The 12,745-nt window shown below is 32.3% G+C and overlaps 2 protein-coding genes across 2 annotated transcripts; one reads left to right on the top strand and one right to left on the bottom strand.

Moving 5' to 3' along the window:
• Positions 1-122: 122 nt before the first annotated feature.
• On the bottom strand, positions 123-2,131 carry LOC110281455 (uncharacterized). The gene is made up of 4 exons (XM_021143722.2): positions 1,546-2,131; positions 1,181-1,412; positions 421-992; positions 123-337 (listed from the first exon to the last, which is right to left on the bottom strand). The coding sequence occupies exons 1-4, from the start codon at positions 2,129-2,131 to the stop codon at positions 123-125; spliced, it is 1,605 nt and encodes a 534-aa protein (XP_020999381.2).
• A 2,351-nt stretch (positions 2,132-4,482) lies between these two features.
• LOC107488035 (protein FMP32, mitochondrial) lies at positions 4,483-7,705 on the top strand. The gene is made up of 8 exons (XM_016108728.3): positions 4,483-4,711; positions 4,901-5,189; positions 5,361-5,492; positions 5,583-5,642; positions 6,838-6,914; positions 6,998-7,054; positions 7,167-7,233; positions 7,328-7,705. Exons 2-8 carry the CDS (start codon positions 5,001-5,003, stop codon positions 7,445-7,447), a joined length of 702 nt encoding a protein of 233 aa, XP_015964214.1. The 5' UTR covers positions 4,483-4,711; positions 4,901-5,000; the 3' UTR covers positions 7,448-7,705.
• Positions 7,706-12,745: the final 5,040 nt, after the last annotated feature.

Raw genomic sequence — 12,745 nt, 5'->3', positions numbered from 1 at the left:
GTTGGAACTTAAATGGCAATCCTGAATCTGAAGGGATCAAGTTCATTATTGGAATGTACACTTTATCTCCAATATTTCTACCGGTCACTATCGTCCCTCCAATTACGTTGCTGCCAAGTTCGTTAACTATTAATCTTGTCCCGTTGCATAAACCCGAAGTTTGGTCTATGTTTCAGAGTAGCATTACAGCGACTCCTGTCTTCAAAGTCAACTTGTGATTGGGTAGTCTCGAACATTATATCATTTAGGAACTCTGGTGTGAACCACTCTTGTTGTACATCTTCATTCTCATCAGCTTGACATATTGTGTTAGAGCTCAAATACTTCTTTTCTATCCCTGGAAAGATTGTCAAGACAAAATCGTTTACCTTCTCGACACTCTCAAGCGTGGGTGCAAGAATTGCCCTACTCTAAAAATACCTGTAATCTGACATGTTTTACAACAATTTGGATATGCAAAGTCTACCAAATGGTCATCAGTAGTTGTAATCAATAGATCATTTGGAATTTCAACTTCTGATTCATCACCAACAATAGAGACAATATTTCCATTTCCAACATCAAGTATCCAATTAGCAAATCTCTTCATTTCACCTTCATCTTGATCCGAAGAAAACATTAGAAGCCTCATATTTGTATGCAGTTTCAGAACCTTACAAAATGACCAGAGATGGGATGAGTTAATAACGGATGCCAATATATCGTGTCTACTTCCTTTCGGAATCACCGGAAGTATCTGTCTGAAATCACCTCCTAGAACAACAACCTTACCACCAAATGGTTTATGTGTCTTATGTTGATCGGTAACTGACATAAGATCCCTGAGCGTCCGATCAAGTGCTTCAAAGCACATTTTATTGAGCATTGGAGCTTCATCCCAAATTATTAAGCTACTTTGGATGAGCAGCTCAGCCTTCAAATTGTCATGCTTGATGTTGCAAGTAGATTCATCAGTAATTGTAATGGGTATTGAAAATCTAGAATGAGTCGTTCTGCCACCAAGTAGGAGTAAAGAAGCAATTCCACTGGATGCGACATTTAAAATAATCTTTCTTCTAGACCGAATAGTAGAAGAAAGTCCATTCCAAATAAATATCTTACCACACCCACCATGCCCATAAAGAAGTAAAAATCACCAGAGTATGTAATAACAGCGTTGAGTATCTCATCAAATACTAACCTTTTCTCATGAGTCATCTTTTGTTTCGTATATAAGTTTGTATGAGTCAACTCATTTGTGTCATATGCTAAATCCTTCTCTATTAGCTTATTTTGAAAAAGGCGAACATCAGACATCTCAGGATATGGCATTAATTGATAGTCTTTTAAAGATCTCGCATTGCTGTTGAGTATCTTCTCATCAATCTCAATAAAGCAGAGATTTTTCAATTCGTCATGAGTCATGTTTAGTCCTAGTAAAAGCACATGGTGATTTTATGAAATATTTAATAAGTAATTCCAAAATAAAACTATTAATATTATTAATAAAAATAAAGATAATAAGAGAATACAATCTTGATATAAAAAAAAGACATAGTAAAATACTTTGGTTTTTCAAAGCTTTTCTCCTCTCATATAGTATTCCATTAGCTAATAATGTCCAAGTTGCATTCCAAACACGCTCTGGATTGCTATTGCTATTAGATATCAGTAGTATCGCAAATAGTTTTCTCAATTGATGACCAGATGCGAGTTCAGCTACCTCATTAATAGCTACAATGAATTCCCTATCATCGCACAGTAGTCCCATGGAATAGCAAGCATCTTGGAAGTTAGAATATATAATTCCATTAACTGTCCTAATATACTCATATGTTGTGCAACCTCTCTGAACAGCTAACAAAATTCTCATATAATAAATATCACATGTACCCGGTGGAACATAATTTAACCTCCCGATAGAATACCCTCTTTTGCATGGATGCCATTCCCTTGATACTCTATCATAAACAAATTGATTTGGAAACTCACCATACGTCAAAGTTTGACCTGCTTCAAGTTTTTTATTGGCCTCCATCCATGCTAAGAATATCGTACATTTTTCTTCCTCTTCTTCCACGATTTCTTCAAGATCGTCATCATCTTTAAAGATAATATTTTGCTCTCCAGGCAAATGAAAGGTTAATCTCATCATTGAAGGCCACCTTTGATGAATATCATACGCTAAGGTTCTCCACACAGTCTCACATGCAGACAAATACTTGTCAATAGCTAAATAATATATAGAGAATATTGTATTTTATGGGCTTTCATTCGGCCAAAATACTCATGACATGTTAGTTATTTTTTTGTATAAAATCTACCTTAAATTGTGCTCCGTTTTATATTTTCTTTGTCTTTTAATATCAATTTTCTCTGGTTAATCTTGCTTGTCTTTGGACTTCTTGCATCTTTCAATATATACTTGAAAATACTAAATAAATAATTTTTTTAACCAATTAAAAATATATATACATTATACATAATACATTTTTATTATTAATTTTTTTATATTATTAAAAAAATAAAGTACACAGGAGTACACATATGATAGCGTTTATTTTTGGTATACATGTCCATCAAAACATAGACACGGGAGTACACAGAGTACATGTATGGTGTTTGTTTACTGACACAAAAATAATGAAAGACATGGTCATACACAAACACCATTAAAAATATGTATTTTGTGTCTCTTTAAAATACTGAGACACTAATTTTTTTACAATTTTTTCTCATGTCTAACTTACCATATAGAATATGAAATTAGTGTCTTCTTATGTCTATGTAAAATCGCACAGATTTTATTTTCAATGGCTGCTTTAATTTCTTTTTTATTCTCATTTATTTAGTTACGTAAACATATTTTACGAAAAATAATATATATATTTTTTATAAAAGTATCTTTTTTTCAAATAAATATAAGTTTAATCTCATGATCAATAAATTCAAGTTATAGTTAAAATCTTTTTTTCATTTCCTTAAATAAAGAGATTGAGAATGAATAACTTATAAGTAAAAAGAGAGAAAAAGATGAAAGTACATCTATTGTTGTGCCGAGATAATCTAAAAAATAACAATGTAAACGAAGTAAATAGAAAAAATTTATAAATGTGACAAATAAAAAAATTTAAATTTAAAAATCAAAACGGTTAAGAAGCCACTTAATTAGGAATTAGTATTAGAATTTTAAATTTCAAATTTTTAAATAGAATTTCCTAATTAGCTAGTGCAAATTTAAAATTTTTAAATAAACTTTTTTAATTAAATGTTTATTGTTCATTAAGAATATAGGAATTTGTTAATTTAAAAATAATTTTTATTAGTTTCGTCATAAATAGTATCAATCCTATTATTTATTTATAAAAATAAATAAAATTAAATACAATCTAAAAATTAATAACCTTATAAATTACGTAAATTTAGAAAAAAATACTTAAAAAGAGAGAAAAAGATGAAAGTACTTCTACTGTGGAGAGACAATCTAAAAGATAATAATAAAAATTTATAACCTAAATAAACAAATAAATAATATAAATTTAAAATAAAATAGAAAAATATTAGTAAAAAACTCACGTCTTCATCGAGCCAAACCATCTCAATTGAGTATGGCAATGGAGAATTTTTGTAACTTGGTAGTGTCCATAACCGTAATACTCGTATACGTACACACAAATTGTCGATTGTAGGATTGATGTACTTTAAATTGTGGTGCTTTACATCTCTCATAATTTATCCTTTTATAGTTGCATCATAACTAAATTTTTTTAAATTTGGTTGACTTTAATTTAAAATTTAAAAAACAACAACCTAAGTAAAACAACCCAAACAAATAAAACAATTTAAAATTTAAAAAATAACCACCTAAGTAAAACAACCCAAACTTAAAATTTAAAAATAACAACCTAAACAAATAATAATTTAAAAAATCTAAACTAACGTAAATCGTTATAGTAATATTAGTATGTAACAGCCGAAATATAATTAACGTAAATTTTTTTAAAACTCTAACTTTTTTTAAAAGAACGTATGTAGCTGCAAATTTTAAAAAATAATAGTAAAAAGAATTAACAAATTTTTAAAAAATAACAACCTAAGTAAAATAATTTAAAATTTAAAAAATAATAATCTAAGTACAATAATCTAAAATTTAAAAAATAACAACTTAAATAAAATAATTTGAAATTTAAAAAATAACAACCTAAGTAAAACAACCCAAACTTAAAATTTGAAAATAACAACCTAAGCAAATAATAATTTATAATTAATAAATATAATTCTAAAAATTTCTAATGACGACACCTAAGCAAATAAACTCCCAGACTCAACGTATGAGCGCCACGTCAGCATATGAGCTTCCCATTTGTATACTATAAAGATAAAGATAAAGATAAAGATAAAGATAAAGATATCTATTTCATTCCTTCATACTTAGAAGCAACTTATTTGATCAACTTATTTACATATCTATAGAAAATAATTTATTTGATCAACTTATTGAACTTTAAGTAGTTTACTTGAAGGGAATGGATGGAAATTGCACGTGAAGAAACCTAGGAAAAATTGCCGTGAGAAATAGTACACCATCGTTTCGATTCAAAATAGGTCTGCCATCGTAGAGCCATGTACTTGAAAGCAACCGCGAATTCATTTCCTTTTTAAGTTCCCACCGATTCAAAAGTACCGATTACTCCTTCCCTTATCTGTATTTCCTTGTCGTTTTCACATTCAGGTAACTCCATGAAAATCTCTCTTTTTCTGCCTCTATGGCTTTCCTTCTCATCTTGTTTGGTTTCCAGAAACTGGATTGATTTGTGAGGAATCAAAATCAAATTTTGTAAAAAATTCTTCTGCTTTCTTGGCTTCTTTCTTGTTGATTAATTTTCCGTCCTGGGATTCTGTTTCTTCTTTGTTTGGATAGTGGCTGAAAACAAGGTTTCTATATCCGAATTGGGATTAGTGCACATTTAGGCTCGAATATTCCTCTTCGCTTTCAATATCTTATTTTTGAGGAAATTGTAATGGCCGCCGCCGCGGCTTGCAAGCGATTGGCACAATTGGGAACGAGGTCGGGGATTGCCATGCCCATAACACAATTTTCGAGCTTTGGGGCCTCAAAGTCGTTCTCTTCCAACTCAAGTCTCAGATCATTTTCCCAATTGGTGAAATCAAATGGACAGCGGTTGTTCCTCGTTGATACATTAGCCCTTGTAATTTACGATTAACCTTCTTACCAATTTTCGTTTTTCTCTCTTTTCATGGCCTTTTTGTTCACTTATTTTGTTTTCTAACTAGTTGCAAATTTGCAATTTTAAGAACGATTGAATATGTTAAGCTGTTATGAGTGGTTTGTTGATTGATAATGGTTTTCTGCTTTTTAGGTTAGGAAACTTGAGGGGCAAGGATTGCCCACAAAGCAAGCTGAGGCGATAACTGCTGCCATAACTGAAGTTTTGAATGACAGTCTGGAAAATGTATCAGAATCATTAGTATCAAAAGCAGAGATGCAAAGGGTGAGGCCCATGTTTATATTGTTCTTTATTTGGCTCGTTTGTTAAGTTTACTACTCCTTTGGAATCTAAGATACTGTTTTTTTTTTTAAGACTGAAATGCTCCAAGAGTCCAGCCTGTCCAAATTCAAAGCAGAAGTGCAGAGCTCACAGGTAATTTGTATTTACATTTATGGTGTAGGTGCACATGAATGAGATGAAACTAGTATTCTAAGTGATAGTTAGAATATTGCTGACTAATGTAGGTGACATAAATTACAGTAATTCATAACAGAATCCTTTTTATATTTGTGTGTCGATGTTGGGGATTAGGATACATGTGTATCCCACTTTTCTAGCTGTTATTTAGTAATTACAGAGCATGTGTTTTTAGTTGTTATTCTGGACAACAATGATACATTCTATTACATTGATATGATTGTTAAGTTACCTCATTGAATGATGTTGCAATATCAGGCTAACATCTTAGTTCGTTGTCTTTTTATGTAGCTAGGTTTCTCATGTTACTTTTATCCTGTTTGACACCAGGATAATTGAAGAATGACATTCAAAGGGAATTATGTTAATTGCCAATATATAATATTTGCACCTGAGTATATGGAAAGCAAAGGATGAAAGAGGATACATTCCATAAATTGCTTTTTCTAGCATTTAAAATATGGCCTCTTGGACTAGATATTGTGATGGAACTTCTTAAAAACTCCATTTGGTTAACCCATAGATTTGACATCTTCTGATCAAACGATTCAAATATTTGCCTTGTAGAAATTGTTTGTGTCTGTTTCTTGTGAGGTATTGTATCTTTGGATAATGATTGTAATCATCCTCGATGTTCATCTCATTTAATCATTAAATTGATAGTTTTGTTTTTATTTTTTTTCAAAAAGTGAGAGCTATACATGTCTTCGAGAAATTCTCTATTTGTTTCTTGTGGTATTATGTTTTTAAGTAACGACTGTAATACTCATGGAGCATGTCTCATGTTTTCATTTATTCATAAGATGAGAGATTTCATTATATTGATATATATCTATGTCTTGGCATCTTAAAGTAGATACATGGGTTTAGGGACCATGAATAATTCAAATTGTTATTGTTATTGAAACAAATCATGTGGTAATATATATATATATATATATATTGAAAGTTTGATTTGGTTCTTTGCAATGTTAATATGTATAAAAAGTGGTTCTAAACTATGGAAATTATGTTGGTTCTTGTTATTTATTTATTTATTTTTTTACACTTCTTGTTTTCTCTTCTCATTTTTTCTCATTTTCTAGTTATGTTGAGGTTGTCAATTTGCACTTGTCTTGTGCTGTTATATGATGGAAAATTTATGATGTAGGGACATCATTACTCCTTGCTGCAACAAGAGACTGAAAAACTAAGGAATGATATAGAGAAGATGCGCAGTGAATTGAGGTCCATTTTATTTTTAAATCAGCTACTAGTTTCTTTTGTCATTTTATGCTCCTTAAGGTGGAACTTGATGGATTGTGATGCAGGTATGAGATAGATAAAGTCACAGCTGGGCAACGATTGGATTTGAATCTTGAAAGGGGGTAAGAATTAGGAAAGAAAACATGCCACTTTTCAGGCACTATGGAACTTTGTTTCATTGCAATGTCTCATTTTTTTCTTAATACTATAACCAATGGTTCTATGTAAGTGCAGGAGAATAAGGGAGGAATTGTCTAATCAGAGTGCCGAAACTAACAATCTGGCTAACAAACTTGAGAGAGTAAGCAAACAAGTGAACTTCAAGAAGGACTTCTCAGTTATTATCTTGCCACATCATTTTAATTTGTTTCTTTTTTCTTTTCAATATTGTCCAGGAGGTTCATGCACTAAGGGCACAGTTAGAAGCAGCAAAATATGATGTTATAAAATATTGCATAGGAACTCTTGTCTCAATATCTGCTGTTGGACTTGCTGTTCTCCGCATCTTGATGTAACCAGGTTGTATTCCAATTTAACAAATATTGTATGTTCTATAAAGAGCAATTTCACCGAGTCACTGTAATACAGAATTTGAGGAGCAGAAGATAGAAGCTCCCATTAGACACCAGAAGGGGCCATTTTTTTAAGCCCTATTCTTTTCATATTCTTTTGTTCATTTGCTTTCCATTGCTTGTGGAACATTTCCTCAATTTGTACTTGCCTGTCAAACTTGGATTATATAGCAATATTGGATTGAAGTCTGAATTTGTTTACTTTATCACTTTAAGATAGTTGTCATTGTCAAGGTAGACAAAATCGCAAGTTGGCTCGTGGAAACGTATGAGTTTACGTTTCTTCTCTCTCTCTGTCATGCTTCTACTACTCGAGTCACTGGAGTTACTTATGCACAGAAACACTGGGGAAAATCACAGAGTTGTTGGAATCGCGGTTCTGCTTACGACCTATGTTTTGAGAAGAAAGTTGGCCCAAAGCTTAGTTTTGTTGTGCAATGCAGAACCCAACTTGGATCCGAAGCATAATCTGCTAAGGTGGTGTTGGAACCTTAGATTTTCTTCGATTTTTCTCTCTCTTTGCTTCTAATGTGTGTTACCCACCATGTCTTTTTTTCTATTTCATCACTTTGATAGGTGTTATTCTATTAGAAGAGGGATAAGGATGTCTGGAAATAAGTTTATTGTTTTGAACAAAAACAATAAGAGGAAGTACAGAGAGAAGAGAGTGGCGATGCAACTGACATGATTAATAAAATTGGTTTATTTTATTTTATTTCTCTTTTGGGAACTTAACTCTTTTTCTTGTTCTTTTCCTTTTGAATTTGGTTGTTTTTTTTTTTTTGAGTATCTCTTATTGATTTTTTTTCATATCCTTTCATGATTTCCTTTATTGTTTTTAGTTAAATAAGCCTTGTCCATTGTTTTTGTCCAAGTCAGTGTCTTGGGCTTATAGCATATACATATATAATTATGAATTACTTAGGAATTAACCAAAAAAAATTATGAATTACTTAGGCAAAAAAAAAATTATGAACTACTAAATTGTTTCTTTTGTTATAAATAATTTGACAATTAATTATGAAATTTATTTTTATTTGTTAATTTTTTTATATATTTTTTTATAATTTACGAATCATGTTTTAGTTTTGCCTTACATGAATTATGATTTTATTATAGTCATCTGAGTTAAAGTAAGTCTAAGTTAAAGTAAAAACTACGAATTAACTACTCAGTCATTGTTATTACCAATTGTCTAATGCCATTTCTCAAATTCTATCATATCTTGGCCCTTGAGCCTTCTTCCTGATAAATTCTAAGTATATCGCACAACATAGGTTATTTTCATGATGAATTAAAATATTATTTCCTTTTTAATATATGAATACATTTAAAGCCCAGGTTCAATTTTAAACAGGAGTGCTGCATCTTCTCAGTTTTATACAGCCCAGTTTATCCTTGAAGTCTTGTAATTTAGTAGTTGATTGATTAGTTCTTACAGACCCAAAAAAAAAAAAATGAAAGAATAAAAATAAAAATAAAGGAAAAAATATTACGTAGTTCAATAGTTGTCAAGTTTAAGTTTAGGCCCGAGTTTGGATTTCGGATATAATTATTCAATCTCATTAGATAATCAAGAGGGTGTTGAGTCAATTCCTGCTAACTCTTATTAGGCTAAACCTCAAAATCCAATAATCAGGAAAAAAACATTCTCTAATTATTCTTTGTAACATTCTATCACACAGAGGTTTACAGTTAGAATGTAAAACAGAGGTAGCGAGACGCTACGACTTCTAAAAGTAAAACATATATATATATATATATAATATAATTAAAAATGGTTTATATCTAGGAGTCTTTTGAAGGAAAGTTAATAAAAAGCGTTAAAAGAAAAGCGCATCACTCACGTAAGCGATAAACGTAAACTCAATAGGATACGAGTAACATAAATACATAAAAGAAGAGTTTCAAGATACAGATAACAAAGCCTCTGACTCGGCTCGCGAAGTTAAGACCGGCTAGAATATATATACGTACATATACATAAGAATCCCAAAAGAGCCCAAAATACAATTTACAAAATCTGTTTCTCCAAATCAATCTCTAGAAGGGATAAAGAAATATTTACATATATAGTGGAGATATACAAGTATCTATATATAGGATTTGGATCATCTAAAGTTTGAATTTTACTTTAGAGAGTAAAGTGTGATCTTCTACCCTTGAATAATTTCTCTTTCATATTTATTCTTGGTCTCACCTATGAAATCAATGGTGAGAGATCATACTTTACTCTCTAAAGTGAAATTCAAAGTTTAGAGAATCCAAATATCAAAACCAAAATAAAATCCCAAACACAAAGATCTTCGCTTTCAGAAGCTCCCAGTATGCCTCAGCGAGGTGCTTCACGTCTTGCATCTGAAAAAAAAATAAAATATGTACCCGGTTCTCAGCATGGTAACGGTACCCACATAACTAACATATAGGGTTCCGGAAAAACCGAAGGCGATCCTAGAACTTCCGACAATAGATTCAAACTTAAAACTAACATTGAAAACCATAAGCAGGGTGAGGTATCTAAGGATTCTTGATTCTATCTCAATTTCTAACTTAACTCTTGAGTTCAACGCCTTTCCTCCAATCCTCTGAAACACCAGTGCACAGACAAACAATGCATACGAGGAAATTACAAGTAGTTTACAGTTACAACAATCAGAATATATATCAGTTAAGCATGAATATCAGTTACGCAAACCCAAGAATGCAAAACCAAACAAGTCACTCAAATGCATATGATGCATGCCTTTCCTAATGGCCGTGAGCTCACGTGTCGATTACTTTGTCAGAACCCGACACATCCGGTAGCTAACCCGGATATTGTCCTCTTTAAAACCGATGGGCGGTACACCACCACAAACCTCGAAAGATCTTCAATTGAAAAACAATACACACACGTGGGCGGTAAACCACCACAAACCCCACATAACATTATCTTTCAAAAACATGTGGGTGGTACATCACCACGAACCCTACATACATCTCGACACTGGGCAAGCGGTAAACCACCACGAACCTTGCCAGGTCAAGCTCAAAACAATTTCATTTTCAAATTCATTATAAATCATTCATTCATATCCATTCATAACCATATCTCATTCATCATAAATCTTAACATCAATATCATCTTCGTCATACTATATTCATTATTTTTCAACAAAATCATTTGTCGTTATAACTCATCCCAAACCTCTATCCTCTACTCCATTGGCTCTAAATTCATGATGGTAAACACCCCTTTTTAATTCACCCACTACCTCTTATGCTTACCCCAAAGTATAAACACTAGCTATCGTACTTTTCATAGGTTTTATAGAGGTTTGCAAGGTTAGAGGAATGGTTTAAAACATTAAAAAAACACATTTTTAGAAAAACAGGAATCTGCGTACGCGGCACCCTGCTCGCATAAGCAGGAATCAATTTTGGACACTCTCGCGTACATGTTACTGGTTCACATACGCGAGCCCCTCAACCCGAGAGCTATGTCCGCGTTGCGTGTACCCCTCGCATACGCATGCATAGCAGAAGTTGCAAAAATGTTGCTATGTCCAGAATTTTTGTTTTGTACACTAAACTTTGGACGCGCACAACTTTTTCGTTTTAAAATATTTTTTTCTTCGTTCTTCAAACAATGTAAACCTCTCAGACCAAATTTTCATTCTAGACAAGTTTGATAAAAAAACGGAGGTCCGGAGGTCGAGTTATAACTCGTCAAAATTAGTCAAAAATCTAAGATATCTTTAAAATTCCAAACCTCAACTTTCAAAATTTTTATACCTCAAACCCCTTAAAAACTTACCAAATTTGCATCAACCAAGTTAATCATTCCTCAACACCCCTCATTTACTCCATAACACACCAATTCACATTTATAATCATTTCACACAATAATTCATATTCAAACAACATTATACATAATCATTAACTTCATGCATATACACTTCATCAATCTCCATAAAATTTACATTATTTCACCAATAACAACCTTAATTTACCAAACCTCATAAATACCAACCAATCCTAAATCATCAACAACATCCACATCTCAATAAACATCATCATTGTCATTTATCATTCTCATATACCAAGTTAAACATATCATTCATAATAGCATCAATCACAACCTCAAAATAACTAACCAACATACAACTTAATCAATCTCAACCATCAACAACGTCAACAATTCAATTCCTATCTTACGGTCAACTAACCTAAGTTTTCAGACACATTATATTTTAGTTACGAGAAAACGAAACCATACCTTGGCCGATTCCTCTTAAAGCCCGGAACATCACAATTATCACCGTTCCTCAAAAGTCCAAAGCTCCAAGACCTTACCAAACAGATTTTCCAGCCTCCAAAGCGAACTTCAGGTCTCCAATACTACCAATTTATTTCCAAAAATACACAATTCAATCTAATTTCACAAAATAACATTAAAATTACCATAGGATTCACTAATTAGATAACTTGACAAGGATTAAACGTTCCTCACCTTACCGACGAAAGTTTGGGACAAGACCCGACAAGCTCACAAGGTTAATTTGATCCTAAGGCACCAAAATTACATAATTCTTAAAAATAATTTCTCAAATTTTCAAAACTGAGATGAGAAGATCTGGGTGAGAAAACTCAAGTTTCTTACCAAATTTTTTAGTGGGTTTTGAAGGAATTTTGAGAAGAACACGTGGCCACTGACGACTCGTCAATCGGAGTTCCAAATCAAAAGTTATGTGAGATTGAAATCTAGCCAAGGGTTTTGCATGTCCCTTGCTCCCCTTCATCAATTTCCCAGCATATTTCATTATGAAACAAGGGATGAAGAGCAAAAGCTCTTATTAATTGTGTGCTTGGGTTGGGCATTGGGCCCATTTTGGACCCGGTTCGACTGGTTTGTTCCGTTCGATCCAATCTTAGGCCAAATTCTTTAACATTAGTGTCAAAATTCTTATTTTAATTAGCTCTATCTCATTAAACTATAAAATTAAAATTTTTTAATTTCTTTTATTAATATTAATTTATTAGCTCATTATGTACTAATTTTACGGGTTTTACACCCCTCGTTATCCTAATTCAAAAATTACTATTGACCTTTCGACCTACCTCTATTTCCACCGCCATCGTTCTTCTTCACCTTATCACTGACCAGCCTCCTTCGCACACCGTCAACGTTGCCGCGGACAATTCTGTTGAGAGCGCCTCCGTCGCTTCCTGCGAAGGTTACTATCGTTGCCTATCAAGAGC

Source organism: Arachis duranensis, chromosome 5 (assembly GCF_000817695.3).
Source record: "Arachis duranensis cultivar V14167 chromosome 5, aradu.V14167.gnm2.J7QH, whole genome shotgun sequence".
Lineage (NCBI taxonomy): Eukaryota > Viridiplantae > Streptophyta > Magnoliopsida > Fabales > Fabaceae > Arachis > Arachis duranensis.
Note: the sequence above shows the minus strand (reverse complement) of the source record. Positions and strands in the feature narration are given on the sequence as shown.

Excerpts from the sequence above, each read along its gene's own strand:
- LOC107488035 (XM_016108728.3), top strand. The coding sequence starts at position 5,001 with ATGGCCGCCGCCGCGGCTTGCAAGCGATTGGCACAATTGGGAACGAGG. Across the intron at positions 5,493-5,582 it reads CAAAAGCAGAGATGCAAAGG|ACTGAAATGCTCCAAGAGTC; the intron begins GTGAGGCCCATG and ends TTTTTTTTTAAG. Across the intron at positions 5,643-6,837 it reads CAGAAGTGCAGAGCTCACAG|GGACATCATTACTCCTTGCT; the intron begins GTAATTTGTATT and ends TTTATGATGTAG.
- LOC110281455 (XM_021143722.2), bottom strand. The coding sequence starts at position 2,131 with ATGAGATTAACCTTTCATTTGCCTGGAGAGCAAAATATTATCTTTAAA. Across the intron at positions 993-1,180 it reads AAGATGACTCATGAGAAAAG|AACGACTCATTCTAGATTTT; the intron begins GTTAGTATTTGA and ends ACTTGGTGGCAG. Across the intron at positions 338-420 it reads TAAAACATGTCAGATTACAG|GGATAGAAAAGAAGTATTTG; the intron begins GTATTTTTAGAG and ends CAATCTTTCCAG.